This window comes from Acartia tonsa, chromosome 11 (genome assembly GCF_053477335.1).
Source record: "Acartia tonsa isolate MP-2025a chromosome 11, ASM5347733v1, whole genome shotgun sequence".
NCBI lineage: Eukaryota > Metazoa > Arthropoda > Copepoda > Calanoida > Acartiidae > Acartia > Acartia tonsa.
Genome location: NC_137270.1, coordinates 10455753 through 10474182, shown reverse-complemented (window position 1 = coordinate 10474182; position 18430 = coordinate 10455753). Strand labels below are relative to the sequence as shown.

The window sequence follows — 18430 nt, the reverse complement described above, 5'->3', positions numbered from 1 at the left end:
AAATAAATCTAAAATAATATTTGGGGGGCAGATGGAGAGGTTGTAAATTTTACGATGTGTTGCACCCTAACGACATCTGATAAACACGTATAGGTTTCGTGATTTTTTCCCGAATTAATTTCGTTTTTGGTATAAGCTGGATTTTTGAGACACTTTGTCCAGTTACATTATTTCAGTATCGAAGAAAACCAGCAAGGGAGTTGACTTTGGACTGTTTATTACATTAGTCCCTAAAGTTTTATACTGACGTTTTCTTATTCATTGGCTCAACAACTTTTGGGGACTTTTATTGAATACGATTTGTTGGTTCATTAAGTATAGTGTCCAAACGTTTTAACTACTAATTTCAATCTATAAAAGGGGTGATTTTGTGTATCATCATTAGAGATGTACATCAATAAATCAGCCATTGCATTACCCTTTATCCCATTGCATACATAACCTAATTATATAAGCCAACTATACTTGATTTAACTTATATGTGTACGTGACAAACCCAAAATTATGCATTTTAAAAGTCTCAATCTAACCAACCTATCTTTTCAATGATTATCTTATTCATTGGCTAAAAAAACTTAATAACCCTGTTATTTATTCATATTCTTTTTTTGTTTTCCTTATAATATTAATCTAACATTTTAAAATTTATTACTTACAACGACGACATTCAAAAACTATTGTAGCGCGAATACCGCGTCGAGTTCTATAAATATAAATAATAACAACAACACAATTTTTTTCAACTAGTTTTCTTCATTTTTATATAATATTATTAATAATTATATAATTATTAATAATTGAAATATTATTTCAATAAATGATGTTTATTTTTTTTAGGAGCGCATCTATTCTAAAATTGTTCGGTCTACGTCACCCAAAGAAATTTTAGTGAATTGGCTGTAACTCTTTTTATGGAAGTTTTAAAATAAAGTATTTGATATATACTATATTGTTAAAAGTCCATAAATATTATTATTGTCTTAAATTTGTTGCCAAACCTGCTTAAATTACTTTACTATTCTTGAAAGTCACAAATTTATAACTATGGGAAAACTAAAACCAATTTTATATATAATAAAAATATTTTTTATTTTGTTAATTAAAATCACATAACATTAGGATTTAATATACATATTTATAGAATCGAAATAAATTTAATTTATAAACTTAGTCTGATATGTCTCGAAATTTCACAGTTAAATTAGAAGCAAAGATAAATGTAACTTTTTTTGAAACACTTTTATGTCAAATGCACCTTTTTTGTCAACCGTCCATTTATGTGAAATGTTTTTATGGAAATGTGTTAGTTATGTCAAAATTTTCTTTCTGTGAAACTTTGTACCTATGACTAATGTACCTTTATGTGAACGTTACCTTAACATGATCGAAGTGTACCAAAATTTACATTTCATTATGTGAAAGATTTTATGTGAAGTTTACCTTTATGCCTAATGTACTTTTACGTCAAACATACCTTTATGTCAAAAATGTACCCATATGACGTCAATTAAATGTACCTTTATGTCAAATGTAACTTTATGTCAAGTGTACCTTTATGTAAAATGAGTTTATGTGAATTTGTACCTTTATGTCAAATGAGTTTATGTGAAATGATACTTTATGTGAAATGGTTTATGTGAAATGAGTTTATGGCAAATGATTTTATGTCAAATATTACTGTTCCCTTTTTTTTAAAAAAATACATAATTTGATTAATACCTAATGTGTATATACATAGTATATAAGATTGAGCAAACTTTTTCAGATTTCTCTTTGGTGGTATGTTAGAGGATGCCTCCCGCTAGGAAGAAACTTAAAACAGAAAGTGAACCTAGGGGAGAAGAAATTAAAAATATTTCTAAATTACAAAAATGCCAGTTATGTAAAAGAGGAAACACTGAATATTTAAATCTAAATGCAGGTTGGATTTTAAAAAATATACCTAATGTTTTTTTATTCAAAAAAAAATTTGTGTGATTTTATTATAGGCAAGAGATTCATTAGTTTTAATTTACATTTTAGAAGTTCAAGAATGATATAGATATACATATAATATATATAAATATTAAATACCTATATGTTATTTAAAACAATTTAATTACAAATAAGCTTTATGTTGACAATGCCATACTTGCTTAAAAGAGTTAATTATATAGATATGCTTTGCTTATGATATTTTTCATAATGTTCCTAGAAATCCATATTCCAAAATTCCAGGGAATAGGTTTATTTTATCAGTTTTTTCTTCCCTAACGCCGAAAATAGGATGTTTATTTAATGGAAATAAATATAATCTGTAACGCCCCTCTTTGAATTGTTTTATGTTACAGGAATCATCAAGTAAATTTTCAAATTGATTGGACAGTTCTAAAATGCCTAAATTAATAATGAGAGCTTTCTATTATAGAGAGACCCTAAATGTTAAAAAGTATTTACGTTTGAAAATGATATTTAGGAAAATTTTATAAACTGCAGAGAAAATTCTACCACTACCATTGTTTATTATTTAGGTAAGTGCTAAGCTATTTAGCAGTGAAACTACTTTGTAATTCAAAATACTTGACACGTCTGTAAGTTCCTTTAAAGGCAAAATTTTAAATTTAAACGCAAATACTTTTAAAAAGCTTTATTTTTGTTTAAACTTTCATACCTATTACTTCAATACTTTATGTATCTTCTCTCAAAACAAATTAATTACCTAAAACTAGTGATGGGAATCCGGATCCGGAATCCGAATCCGGAATCCGCCCAATTTTCGGCCTATTTTGGAATCCGAATCCGGATCCGGAATCCGTTTTTTATAGCGGATTCCGGATTCTAAATTGGTAGGCTAAAATTACCGTCTTGAGTTTTTCTTACAACTCCCTCTTAAATTTTTTTTGTACATAACAAATTTTAATAATTACTAATGTGATGTAAATGTTTAACACTTTAACACTTTAAACAAATCAAGGCTTCAACCAAGTAACATAGTGTTAAATTAATGAAAAAAGCTATCCCTCTGTGACGGACGGCCTTTTAAAATACTGCTAGAATCCGGAATCCGAATCCGGAATCCGCCAAAAATAAGAATCCGGAATCCGCAAGAATCCGTCACTTTTTTTGACGGATTCCTTCAGAATCCGGAATCCGAATCCGGCCCAAAAAATTCGACGGATTCCCATCCCTACCTAAAACACTTTAGATAAGGGAAGTGTAATCAAGTTGTTGTTTGTTTGGTCAGTTTTAATCTACATAATTGTCCTGAGTTATTTGACATAAAGGAGAACTTGCTGCTCTTTTTTCAAAAAGCTTTGCTATTATCATTTGTATATCATCTTATTGACAAAAACTTTTTTGTTTAGTCATGGAATCAATCAGACAGCAGAAGATGTTGGTATTCTTGGCTATAAGAATGCTGATATAGAAAAACTTCTGAAAAAGACAAGCAAGTGTGAAATTTGCAATGAAACAGGTATCTACCTAGATTAAAAAAAAAATATTTAGGTACCTCAATTTTATACCTACATGAAAAAAATCCATGGTGTACCTACAAATTTTCTAGAAATTAGTTGTGGGTAGTTTGTCTTACAGCTTTTAATATATAAATGAATATACCTATTATGATTGTTGTTTTGCTTGTCAGAAATCAATACCTATACGTACTCGTACAAGTCTAATTAAAAGTTTGAAAAATTAATATTCTATCAATGGTACTTGCTTACATGTGGTAGACTGGAGCACCGAAAACCCCCCCCCCCCCGCTTAGTTTTGACAAAAATCAAAAATAAGGGGGGGGGGGTAGTTTTTTAATGTCTGGAAAACGGCAAGGAGGAAAAAAGCAAGGCAAGGCAAAGACTTAACCCCCCCCCCTTAATTTTGAAGAAAATCAAAAATAAGGGGGGGGGTAGTTTTTTCACTGTACAACACGCCAGAAAGTTGAGTAAGGTAAATCAAGTAAATCCAGTATGCCAGAGGGGAAACCTTATTACAGGGATATTCATGTTTGGGGGCATAATTTCCTTATTTATTGACTGATTTTAGTAATTGATGTATCCCTGAACAGGTAGTCTTAAGGAGAATATATCAGAAGTGTTTTCATGGGGACAGTCCCCCCCTTATTTTTGATTTTCTTCAAAATTAAGGGGGGGGGGGTTAAGTCTTTGCCTTGCCTTGCTTTTTTCCTCCTTGCCGTTTTCCAGACATTAAAAAACTACCCCCCCCTTATTTTGATTTTTGCCAAAACTAAGCGGGGGGGGGGGGGGGGTTTCGGTGCTCCAGTCTACCACATGTAAGCAAGCACCCTATCAATTTATTTCTTTAAGGAGCCACCATTAGTTGTCTGAAAAAGACATGCAAAGGAAAATTCCATTTTCCCTGTGGAGCATCTTTGGGATTCCAGTTTATTATAAATAAGTAAGTATCTGAAATGTCAATATCTTTACTTATGAATGATATACTTGACACTCTTGTTAAATCTAAACATATTGTAAGCATGCCTCAAACCGTCGATGTCAATGATTCCATAACTAACATAAGATTTGATGTTTTTGATTCTGAAAGTTTTAATATTTACCTACCTATTAATAGATTTTTCATTATTTTTCTTTTTTTTCTCTTGCTTTTTATAAACTTAATTTACTTCTTACTGAAAAATGTAGAATATAAAATAATGTTTTTTAATCAGAATTTTTTTCAGTTTGCGAAGTAATAATACTAAAGTATATTGCTTGTGTTCCCAACACATGAACAAACAAACTAAGCAGCCAGGCAAAAAATATTTGGTAAGTTTGTAATTTGCATTTTTCAACCTTCTTCATACTTTTCAACGTTGCTCAAAGAACATTTAACATTTTCAATGATGTGAGTTATTTTAAAATGCCCAACCCATACCCTTTAGCCATGTCTGTTGTTGAAATAAAGTGTTTGGATTACTAAACTTATTTTGAATTGATTTACTAACTACTATGCAATTTTCTTTAAAACAAAGAGAACAAAATTCAATATTGCTTTAGGAGAACTGTCTAATTTGCTTTGAGGATTTTCCATCCAATGAAGTTGCTGGACCATTTAAAGGTATGTTTAGTTATTCATCCTTAAATTAACATAATCATAAAACATCCACTAGCTTCTATTTATTTGGTTGTTTCAAATCATGGCTTAAACAGAGTAATAACTAAATGTTTTTGTATCATATTAAACAAGAGGTGGTATCTCAGTAGGTCTACAAATTGCTAAATATAATTAACCAACTTTCTCCTATTACATGAGTTTCAGTTTGACATGCTTTTTATATTAATGTTAAATTAGCCTTCCTCTAATGTTTAATTTAGATAGGTTTCAAGTATTTTTATTTATACTAATAAACAAAAATAATCACCTTAAACATATTTAAGGTCGCATTTGTTGCCATACATGTGGTGGGGTATACCATACAGATTGTGTCCAAAGGGTAAGTATATTGTTATGATTTCTTCTTAAACAATAGTCTCCAAGAAGTTAGATTATGTGTGACATTTAAAAAAAAGGAAAGGTATAAATAGGCTGATCTTCTTCGAATTAAAATTTTATTTGACTTAAAGCATTAGAAAGTAATTACCAGATGTCTTTTTTTCATTAAAAAAAGTAATTGGTTTTCCATAAAACTAATTTTTTGGAAATGTTTTTAGTTGGCTCATAGCTATGGAATGGAAGGTTTCAAATGTCCACATTGTAACAACTCAAATGACTTCAAAAAGGTAAACAATTATTTGTCTATAGGTCCTGTCTGTGCATGCAGTGCATGAATTTACCCTGTTTGTGGGCCAAGTTTTTACCAAAACTGTAATCATTTATGTTACAAATTTAACTTACCTAATATAACGTTGCCATAATGAATTTCATGGATAGATCAAAATTTGAATCTGCCTCCATCACAAAGAAATATTCTTAGGAACTTTTCATATGTCTAACAAACTGTTCAGATTTTATATTTTACGATTAATTTAAGTAGGACACCTGACACACGCAGGTCAGGGTTAGGTAATATTTTAAATATGCTCTAGTAAGGAATGCTGTTCTAATATCTTAATATAGAATCAACCATCTGGTTTTCAGGCTGTGGAACTCACAGTAAAAATACTCTTTTACATTCAGTACTAAGGAACACAATATTGCATGTAAACACTACAAAAATTGTTCAGGTTTGCATTGAGCAGGGAATTTTTATTCAAGAGAAGGATATGGAGGTGGAGAATGATCCTTTGTACAACTGGAGTGCTGCAACAGAGGTTGGTCGATAGTTTTTTAAAGGAATACCCAACTCACAAAAAAACTTTTTAGGGTGAACTTATTTTTTCCAAATGGTCAACCTTAAACTAGGCTTACCTTTTGTGAACTTGGGCAAAGCTTTTCTACAACTTGGGTCTTGATTTTGAATACAGTTAGGTAGGTTAATTGTTTTTAAAGGGGGAAAGCCTAAAACAAATAAAAACTCGAAAGTCCTACTTGAAACTTCCCAAAATTAGAGAACTCACCGATTCAGTGGTTATAAAGATCTTATCAGACAAACTTACTAACAAAAACACTTTAGAATAAAGGTGGATTGTTTGTAAGATTTGATCTTGATTCTTATTTTGCCATTTAACATTTCAGCAATTTCAGCAATTTCAAATTGAATTTAAGGCCAAATTACGACTTCAGATCAGACGTTCCCTGTAAATTTAGGTAGTAAATTAGTACAATTAATTGTATTATGTAATTGTCAGTAAATGGCTGATGTTAAAAAAAGAATTAGAAAAAGATATACTTAATTGTGCCTAGTGCAAAAATTAAGCTGTTTGATTTCATTGGTATATTTGATTACTATCTTATATTTAGTTTACCTGTGTGGCTAAGTATTGTTGGGCTGTAAAAAAAAATCCTGATAGAGGCAGGAATCTGAACATCCAAGGCTCTGAATGGGAATTAACTCCATGTAACACGTAAGTTGTTGTTGTTTGCGGTTTAGACAAATAGTACAACAATTATGTATAGGTATGGTATATGAGTTAAAACTACAGAATGACAAGGAATGTTATTTAATTAACATCATGTACTGTTTTTAAAAGTAATTCATTTATTCTTTTATCAGACCCTCCTTTTCAACCATTATACTTGTGTACTTATTATTACCTACCTCTGACTGGAGTTTGGCAGATGTCCTTCTTTAATTTTTTTATGGTTAAAAACCTCCTAACCCTTTTCCGATGTGGCTACCTAGTATTCAATATAAACTAATTTAATCTGACTTAAAGTACCTAACTAGGCATTACTCAAAGAGAAAAAAATAAAACAGGGGGGGGGGGGGCTTTTTATAATTGTTAGAAATTAACTGTTTCTGTGAATAAAAGCTATCGCAATTATAGGTATTGAATTAAAATTATGCGGACACACACATTACAAAACAATAAGTAGGGGTGGTACTTGTTAAAGAGAAGCTACTAGAATTATACAGAGTGTTTTTTTTAATAAGTTAAAAGTATTGCTTAATTTAACCCACTTGCCATTGACAGAAATTGATAATCTATATCTTAATTTCTTCATTGATGTGGGGCATTTTGTATGAGAAAAAAATATTTGGCGATTTTCAACAAATTCTGCTTTAAAAACCGGTTTTCCATTGTACCTATTTTGGAAGATTTTTGGATCATGACTAATTTAAAGGGTTGGCAAAAATGCGTACATTTTTAAAAATCAAATAGCGCGGCTTGTGTTAATAGTAGAAAAATGTTATGCATATCGTTAGAATAGTCATAAACTCTAGTTTTTAGGTGTTTAAGAACTATTCCTGTGCTACGTATAGTTTAGGAGCTACGTGGTAAAATGTTCCATCTTACTTAAAAGGGGGGGGGGGGGCGAAAGTGACAATTTTTGAAACCAAAACTAAAAGTCAACAAAGGAACTCAACTAAAAAAAGAGTTACAGGTCTGAGATTTTGCATGGCAGTTGCTTTATAGGGGTAAAATATGGAACTGTGAAGAAACGGCGGCGCAACCGCCGAAAACCGCCGTTTCCCGCCGAAATTTTTTTTGCCTTTTCTCGGCGGTTTTCGGCGGTTGCGACGCCGTTTCTTCACAGTTCCATATTGTACCCCTATAAATCAACTGCCATGCAAAATGTCAGACCTGTAACTCTTTTTTTAGTTGAGTTCCTTTGACTTTTAGTTTTGGTTTCAAAAAGTGTCACTTTCGCCCCCCCCCCCCCTTTTCAATATTTCTCACATTTTCCAATGTAGCTTCTATACTACAAATAGCCTGTATGTGTTGCATATATTTCCAAAAACTAGAGTTCATGACAATTCTAACGGTATGCATAACATTTTTCTACTATTAAAACAAGCCGCGCAATTTGATTTTAAAAAATGTACGCATTTTTGTACACTCTTTAAATTAGTCATGATCCAAAAATATTCACTTTGGAAAAACTGGATTTTAAGGCAGAATTTGTTGAAAATCGCCAAATATTTTTTTCACATACAAAATGCCCCACATCAATGAAGAAATTAAGATATTGATTATTAATTTCTGTCAATGGCAAGTGGATTAAATTAAGCAATACTTTTAACTTATTAAAAAAAAACACCCTGTATATTTTTTTTTATCCAGGTGTAGACACAATCACATTCACAATTTTTGTGGACGTCTGAATCGAATTGAACCTGATTACGATTGTGAAGGTATGTACATTAAAAAAGTCTAATTATCCAACTGATCTTAGAAACAGCTGGAGGTATTGTTTGGGGGGGGGGGAGAGGAGGGGTAAAATCTTATATATATATGCTAAAATTTGGGGGCTGATTAAGAGAGCGGGAGCCCTTTTACCTGCCCTTCACCTTAGATAGACTTTTGCTGAGCCTTGTATGTATCTTACCATAAATTAAAATTTTTCAACGCCAATTTTTGTCCTTTCTGAGTCATGATAATAAATTAATTTATAGTTTGTGCCCCAGAAGAGGAGTCAGAGAGTGGTGATGAGAGTGATGTTGCTTCAGGAATAAATACTTTCCCTTTGATAGTTTACAAATAACTTTTAGACTGATTTTTTCTGTTGGTCAAGCTACATAATTACAACAAACAAATACATTTATATAATCGGCCAACCTAGAGCATCTATAGGGTGACTTATTTTTCCGGAAGCTTGCCTATAGTCTTACATGAAATGGTCTCTTGCCTAGATGTTGTTGTTTTGACTATTGTAATTTTATGTACAGGTACATGATTCAACTAAGAAAAGGCAGATTTATTAATCAATATAATTAGAACTAAATGCTAGGTGTAAGGGAAATTCATCTATACAGAACTTTTTATAACTTCCATAAGCAGTTTTAATACTTAGTACTTAATTATAAAATATTTAAACTTCACAACAATTTTTGTTGCTTTTCCTCTAAGTGCAACATATTGACCTTCCCAATCTTCCTCTTTTTTAAATTTTGTTTAAAACCAAGAGGATACCTATATATTAAGATATACAGCATGACCCTCGAAAAAGTATTTTTAAGCATCTACAGCCCTTATTTCTCAATGAATTAAAAAAAATGCATATGTCCTTGTTCTCCATAGTATTCCACATAAGTAGATATAAAAATATTTTTTTTACCTCCATTAACACCGGAGATTTTTAGAGCTAAAGTTTTGAAAAAGTGACTGGGAAAAGGAATTTTTTTGTTTCTCTTATTTTTTGGATGGTTATATTATGTTTTTCTGGCAACTGAATAATGAGACACAAAGAAAAACAAGTTAACTAATTATTTCTTTTTTATTCCACCAAAAAATATAAATTTTTAATGGCAAAAAATACTACTGAATGAATTGATAATTTGCAAATTTTAGGTTATTTATTAACCCTTATTTGAGAAAAGGATTAATTATGACAGTTGCTCCGCCTACTTTTCTGACATCTCAATAATTTAATAAGGGTTAATTAAGCTTTTTAGAAAAAAAAATCATTATGTTTTAATTTTATTTTCTTCATAACTTTTTTGTTATTAAAGTTAGGATTGTGAAACAAAAACAGTTTTTCTGCTATATTCATAAAGATTTATTTGGTTTTTTAATCTTAAAAAATTTTGCCTAATAAGTAAGTTTTTCAAAATATCATTAAACTAAAAAGACTCAAAAAATATGTGTAAAAAAATGCTTTTTACTCAAAAACTAAATTTTTTATTTCATTTTTGTATAAAGTTTCTGCTAGTAACAAAAATAAAAGGATTTCTACCTTAATTTTGCTAAAAAAGTCGTTTCATGTTAAAAGTTACTTTTTCCTCAGTCACTTTTTCAAAACTTTAGCTCTAAAAATCTCAGGTGTTAATGGAGGTAAAAAAAATATTTTTATATCTACTTATGTGGAATACTATGGGGAACAAGGACATATGCATTTTTTTTATAATTCATTGAGAAATAAGGGCTGCAAATGCTTAAAAATACTTTTTCGAGGGTCATGCTGTATAAGTTGGTAAGAATTTTAATGTTAGAGGGAGATTTGAAATCTGCATCAAATTTTAAGGATTTTTTTTATAAAATTCGTTTTTTGTATAATTCTTTATCTTAAAGCGGAAATAAAATTTAAGGTAATTAATTGAAAATTATCTTCGCTCTGATTAGAGAAGCTTAAGTGTCGCACATCATTCAACCAATTAGAGCGCATGTAGTTTCCAATCCACCTTTTCTATTGGTCAAAAGGGGACTATCAACGAACAAGAGCACGTGATTCTAAGTACCTTCCAGTTTCAGAATATAAAAGGTCACTATTAATAATTAATATATTGACGAGAAAATTTATGTTTCACCACTTCAATTTGAAGAAAAGTAAAAAAATGTCCAGCATTTTTAGTCAAAATTCTATTAAACGTTTTGTTGAGTTCGGGGTGTCTTTAATTGTCTATGTTGTCAAATGATAAAAATTTTAAAAAGTCAAAAGCACATTTACTATATCTCATATGTATGTTTAAATTAATGCTAATAGGGATTAATTTACAATCTATATAACACAAGTATTCACATATGTATCATCAAATATCCGTTTTATTAAAAGAATTAGCTTCATAAATGTTTTCAAAATTAATTAAAATACCTAAAAAATCATGGTAAAACATAAATTTTCTCGTCAATACATTAATGATATATGGTGACCTATTATATTCTGAAAGAAAATACTTCGGATCAATGCTGGAAGGTACTTAGAATCATGTGCTCTTGTTTGTGGATAGTCCCCTTTAAATTGTATTTCCGCTTTTAGATAGGTAAATAATTATACAAAAACGAATTTTATAAAAAATCCTTAAAATTTGATGGAGATTTCAAATCTTCCTCTAACATTAAAATTCCTTCCAACTTATATATCCTACTATTTATGTAACCATTTACAAGTACAACTAAAAAGTCTTTTTTTCTCAATTACCTAAATATATTTTTCTCTTATTTTTTATGGCTGGTATGTTTTTAGGTGCGTGTCATATTATATTATATAGTAAAAAGTCATTTTGTTACCTATGTTTGTCTAATGATTTTAACATGTTTTATTAAAAGCATATATTAATACAAGCAAGTTTTAGCTACAATTTTTAAAGTACCTATAGCTAAGTTAAAGTTAGGTTATTTAAAAGTATATTTAAACTAGATGAATCTGATGATAATGATGAAGTACAGAAAATCTTACAGAAGAAAGAAAATATTGGTAAGACTTTCATTGTTTTGGTACAATCATGACAAGCATATTGCAAACAAAGTAAAAAAACATGGGAGTCAAATATTTCTTGTATATATTTACTGGTGGCTTCGCCCCTAGCCCCTAGGTGCTTCATTCCAAGAGTAGATGGGAAATTCCACCTCCTATATATATATATAATCGTTTTATAGGCTAAAGAATAAATATATTATCAATAAATTACTTTAACTAAAGTTACTCTTTGTCGCAATTGTCCCAGGTTGCAAAATTATTACTAAAAATTAATCACTAGTTATTCGCCCATTTTTTTTTTGGGGGGGGGGGCACAGTGGGTTTTTTGGCTGATTTGGGGATTTTTTAACTTTATGAGTCACAAATGCCAACAAAAGCGTATTCTATCTAAAAATAAAGTTAAAGCCTTTCATATACAGATTATAGCTTATGTAATATAACATATTATATACATATTATTGTGATTTTAATAAGAAAAATGTCCCTAGAACTACTCTACTCATATAGTTAAAAATTCGAAATTTCTTATATTATTCTGCTAAAAAGAATTTTTTTTTAACATCGACTTAGACCTAAATTAAACTTTTGGAGAGTTTTTAAGGTGTACGTATATGATTAATATACATATCATATGCTTCTAAGTTTTCAATAAATAGTATACAGGGCTCGGCAGCTGCGCATCAGCTGTGACTAAGCTATAAATTTTAACCCATTTTGATGCTTTAAAAGATCTTTGATAAAAGGGATTGTCATACTAGGGTCAGGTTCGACCTTTTAGTTGATATTTAAAATTGTAAAAGGTTTGCCTGAGGTATATTTGCCGAGCCCTATTACAATGTCCTTAAAAATTATCCTGTAATTATTTAGTTTTTCAACAAATTTACTTACAATTCTGTTAAACTTTTATACATTTACGTTCTGATTATTTAGTTATGACAATCTATAAGTGTTAATGTTCGTTTGTCCCACCGTTTCAGAGCTTCGCTTTAATGGATGTTGTCATCCTTGTTATTTTTAAATTTTAATAGTTGGATGGAGAGTTTAGGTAATACCTACAGTAAATGAATGTGGATTCAGGAACTACTATTAGATTTAGAAACCAAGGGCATTGAAAGGAAAGAACAATATAAATTAAGTATTTCAAACAAAGTTAAAGGACAGACAGAAAAAAATAGTGGCTTAGAAATCAAATTTAATTTAAATGTTTCAGAAATACAGAAAGGAAGACATACGCACATTTATAAAAATTGAGCAGCTTTGTTACTAAAACTATTTCATAATAATCATTGTATATATGTTTTCAGTATATCCCATAAAATAAAGTACTAAGTTTTTTTTGTGTGTAGCGAAGAATCTCACTCACCACTGAACCGATATGGTTCTTTAGAGGGAAGCTTCTTATAGGATGGTTTTAGGCTATTTCATTACTTAGGCATGTTAGAATTGTTCTATTGTTTCCTGTATTAGTTCTGTATGATTTGGAAAGCGTATCAACCCTATAATCATTACCAGAATGTCAATACGTTTATGTTGATTTTTAACTTATATTATAAGTACAATATTATAAGCGAAGCATCTCTATAATCAATTCCTAACAATGTCCGTTTACCCTTAAACAGTATTTTATATTTAAGAACTTTTGCAACAAATTTAGGCAAAATTTTGACAAGACTTATTTATATATACTTTACATATTCACGCTGTTTGTCTGTCACCCAGTTTCAGAGCTTTGCTTTTATGAATTTTGTCATCCTTGTTCAAATATAAATCAACTGGTTGTCAGACCATTACCGATAGACTGAAGGACTTAGTAAATTATAATCTGGATGCTTCTTAGTATGGTAATAAAGTCTTTTAAATAGCAGCCGAGATATTCACGTTTTCCCTAATAATGTTTCTAACGGACAGATGTACCGACAGACGGACGTATCATTTACAGAATAGCTTTAATATTAAAAACGGAAAGGTAACCTTTAAAGATTAAATATGTGTGTTATTAAATTATATCAATTTTTAGTAGTTTGACTTCATAATGGTATTTAATTTATATTAATACAACTTCACAGTATCTATTTTCTAAGCTGGATTTCTCATTTGGGGCTACGAGGTGCCAAGAGTTATGAACTAATCTTGAATTATGAATACTTGAATTTAATCAGGACCTAAATAACTTTTGGCACCTCGTAGCCCCAAGTGAGAAAAACCTTTAAACGTAAAAAATACATGTTATTTTAAGATGCAATATTAGGTGTTCTTGGATTTTAAATTACAGATTTATGACAACTTTTCTTATTTTTCTTTGCATTTTAAAGTAGAAACATCTGTATATATCAATGAAATATTGTTACATATCATTTAATCAGATTTTTACACCAATTTATTCTAGGAAAAAGTGGGAAAAGCAATGTATGATGATTTTAATGAAAAAATTCACTTTTTAAAAACATTCCTTTGACCACGTTCAGCAAAACGGCTGTATTTTGCCTAATTTTGTAGTATATAAAAAAATCTGTTGCATGGCAACTTTTGAATGGTAATACTAGCCCCTGGGACATTTAACTCAAAATTGAGGAAATTTAAAAAATGACCAAAAATCCCACTGTGGGGGGGGGAAGGGTATTATAAGAGCTTCACCCCAAGGTGTGGTTGGGGTTCCTAGTTGGATTTAAAGTTAAGTTTCAATTTCAACCTTTTTTTTCAAAAGAATATTATTTGATTAAAATATTTTTTTCTTTTCTTGATATATATAATATAAATGCAATTATAGTAAATATCTTCATAGTAAACTGAGATAATTTAATTCCTGTTAGGGCTAATTAAAGTTCAACAATTTAAAAAAAATTAAAATGTCTTCAGCATAGCAATTCAAATGATTTTTATAATATTTTAAATGCTATTGTTTTGTTCAGAGTTGTCACAGCAAGTTTTTGCTGCACTAAATGCTTCTGATCCCTCGCCAATTTCTTCCTTGCTTGACTCTAATCCTCCGTCTAGGTAAGTAAAAAATTAACATAAAAAAGTTAAGAGTTTAACAAATATATGTCATGTCTAGAATTAGTGCAGTTATTACAAAAAAACAACATTTAATACCTATGGAAAGAAATGTATTTAATAATGATAATGAAAATCAAAGTCTCCAAAATTTTTACCTGTCCCATGAGTAAAATTTACTTGAGGGGGGTTTTTGCAATCATGATATTTTTTGGAAGAGGTTAATAACATTACCCTACCTTTTTGGATATCCGTGGTAAGACGACCCTTGTAATGAAAAGGATGTGCTACAATTACAAAAGAGGTAGGTTCAAACAGAATAGCTGTTTATAAGTGTTGTTTTTATATTTACAGCTTAATAACGATAAAATGTAAAAAAATCATTAGGTTCAGCAATGTATGTAATGTTTGTAACAAATATCTATAATTATTAGCTATGTTTTTTTTCAGAGCATCAAGACATTCTAGATCACCAAGAGCTTCACACAATTCAAGAAGGTCTAGTTCAAATATTTCTAGTCAAAGTGTTACACAGGTAATTTATGGCATTAACCTTTTAATCAAATCTGTAATTTCAGTTTACTGTTGTTTGGTTAACACTTTTTTTCAACTTATTCTTGATGTACTTACTAGTATACTAGTGAGCGAGCCTCATGTAGCATTTAAATCGGGAAGGAGTTTTCTGGAAGTAGCTTTAAAACATCCCATTAATAACATTTGAAAATGAAATTGACTTTAACCATAACAGGACTTTTGTGAGGCTTCTATAGAATGAAAAACCTATTCAGTTCAGTAGATAGTGAGAACTTAATGGGCAAACCAAAAAACCTTCTGATTTATTAAAATGGATAGACATAGATGTATTTTTTCAGAATACTGAGAGCAATAGTAAGGATGAAGAAAACCTAGTCAACATATCCGATGATGAAATTGAGATTTTGGAGGATAAGACAATCTCAAAACCTTTTGATAAACCATTAGGACCTCCTTTGAGATGGGCCACAGAAGAAGGTGAAAAAAAATACAATTAATTGAAATATTTCCAGTAAGATAATAATTTTTTATTAGCTTGGAGTTAAGATTTTTTATACTGCTATTATCCTAAATAATTTGGATGAAATATATTTTATTAACTATTTTCAATCCTGAATGTAGATTCCATGTTTGTTGGAATACAGGGCCATTAAAAATTGGCCTGCCAAAAACATAGTTATGGTGAAGTTTCTTTAATTCTGTTTTACTAGAAACTGAAAATTTTTAAAATAGGAAAATATGTGGAGTGGATACAAAACCGCGACAAACAAAACCGCGACAGTTACAAAACCGCCCCATAACAAAACCACGACAGTTACAAAACCGCCCCATAACAAAACCGCGACAATAACAAAAGACCAACATTCAAAAAGTCTTAATGCTAGAAGGTCATGGCCGCAAAGCTCGGCCCCCTGGCCTGCCTAGCCGCGGGCGCTCGGCCCCCTTGCCTATAACCTAACCTAACCTTACCTAAATATTGTAAAAAAAATATTAAAAATTTAATGTACATTAACTTATTTATAGTTTAGAATTTCGTGGATTTTACAAAAAGTGGTTGGTAGATTTTTTTCAAATTTTAGGTAAGGTTAGGTTAGGTTATAGGCAAGGGGGCCGAGCGCCCGCGGCTAGGCAGGCCAGGGGGCCGAACTTTGCGGCTATGACCTTCTAGCATTAAGACTTTTTGGATGTTGAATTCTAAAAAATTTCTACATAGTTACATTTTTGTTATTGTGGCGGTTTTGTAACTGTCGCGGTTTTGTTTGTCGCAGTTTTGTATCCACTCCAATTATGTTGCATCTTATTCTAGTTATATTTCCATAGACATTTTTGAATCATTATGTTCTATTTTTGCTCTAAAGTTTTTAAATTTATTTAAAAATAATTTGTTCCAATTTTATATAATGAACTGTATCATATCCTAATTTGTTTAGAGCTGAAACCAGAAGTGATACCGCTGATACCTATTTATTTTCAACCTATTACTACTCCCAGACAAAGGTAAGAGAAGGAATTGTGAGTTGACAATGGAGGAAAACTATTTTAATTTAAGAATTTATATAGATTACATTTACAATTTAGGTATTTTATTCTTTTTATTATAAATGTGTGATATAGTTTATTAAGCTCAATAATTTTAAACTTTGAGTGTCACAAATGGTAAAAGGCAAAATGGTTTTGCTTAAGTTCCAATATCCCAAATATTTATTTTATTGTTTTAGTCAGACATTTAGCCGGACAGAGGGACATTGCATATCACATGGTAGCTTCACTTATAAAAAGTAATACCTAGAGATTGTAAAATCAATTTAGTACACTCCAAACATTAGGCTTTAAATTTAAGTCATGAAATGAAGACAAAGGTACACTGAAAAATATAATACGTAGCTTATAATGTAATTGATCATTTTTTTCAGAGATCCTTCAGATGCAGCACCTGTAACTGAGTTTGAGAGATTATCCCCCCCTTGTGTAACCTTGGATAATAAATATGAATCCCCCCCGCCACCGTGCTTGTCCCCACCCTTGGATCCTTCCTATGCTCTTCCAATCATAACTGAAGGTTTGTTTTCATGGATAGTTTTGGAGGTAGACCATTAGTTTATAGAATAATCTTTCTCAACTTGTTATGTGTCAAATTCTAACTTTGATTCCTGCAAATTATTAATTGCCATTGTCACAACCCTTTCTTTTAAGTATCCAACATTTTCTAAACATTAGGGATACAGGGATGGTTAAATGGGCAATCCATTAAATTTTAGAGTTCTTAATGAAGGTTGTAAAAACCAGATTTATCTAGAAAATTCAAAGGAAATGGAGACAGGAAATTTTGGGCTGCTATCAGAAGAATAAATTCAGCGGCATTATGTGCGCTAATTCCCCAAAGTCTTTAAAATGAGCCAACATAGGAAAAATTGCATTGGTTCCAGTAGGTACCCAAAGTCCGAGACAGTTAGGAGAATGATTTTTAGATCCATTGTCCATCCCTATATCCCTGCTTAATTATCATGGTCAATCAGTATCAATCTGAAGCCGTAAACACTAAACATACCAATAATCTAAACCTGTAATTTAATTTAAATTTTACACTAGACTTTTAAAGTTTAATAAAGTTTATATTTCAGTTCATTCTGTTGCAAATGACAGTGATAGCGTAAATTGGGAACCACTGAAGTCTTCCAAGTTTACAGGAAAAGTTAAATCTAACATATTTGATGAAATTTCATAAACTGATAAAGTTATAAATACTAGTATAACATCATCATCTATAATACAAAGTAGCTTGATGTCTGTCCGTCTGTCTGTCTGTCTGTCCCTTAAGATCTCGGTAACCACTGAACCGATTGGATTCTACTCTTCAGGGTATATACCTACTGGTCCTGTGGTGGTTTTAGGCTATTTTCTTGGGGGGTGGGACACCCCCAACCCCCCAAAAAACAAAAAAATCCCCCCCCTATTTTTTTTTTTTTTTTTTTTTTTTTTTTTGCAGAAGATTTCCTAGGTCCTTTATTTTTTTTTTGCAGAAGATTTCCTAGGTCCTTTATTTTTTTTTGCAGAAGATTTCCTAGGTCCTTTTTTTTTTTGCAGAAGATTTCCTTGGTCCTTTTACGAATTTCACCTCAATTTTTTTTTGATCACCTCTTGGGGCAAAGCCCCTAGAGGCTAGGGGCGAAGCCGCTAGTACATTTATATAGTACAAGGGAAATCTATCTGTCTGTCTGGATGTAGCATT

General features: G+C 30.7%; 1 protein-coding gene across 1 annotated transcript; it reads left to right on the top strand.

Annotated features, from left to right (window-relative positions):
* The first annotated feature begins 1769 nt into the window (after window positions 1-1769).
* LOC145331107 (uncharacterized) lies at window positions 1770-17926 on the top strand. Its single transcript, XM_080175737.1, has 19 exons — window positions 1770-1921; window positions 2456-2510; window positions 3345-3454; window positions 4305-4395; window positions 4679-4763; window positions 4995-5055; window positions 5376-5431; window positions 5649-5717; window positions 6162-6248; window positions 6838-6941; window positions 8604-8674; window positions 8936-8989; window positions 11617-11673; window positions 14586-14670; window positions 15118-15202; window positions 15540-15678; window positions 16632-16698; window positions 17115-17260; window positions 17823-17926. The coding sequence occupies exons 1-19, from the start codon at window positions 1792-1794 to the stop codon at window positions 17924-17926; spliced, it is 1656 nt and encodes a 551-aa protein (XP_080031863.1). The 5' UTR covers window positions 1770-1791.
* The last annotated feature ends 504 nt before the right edge of the window (window positions 17927-18430 follow it).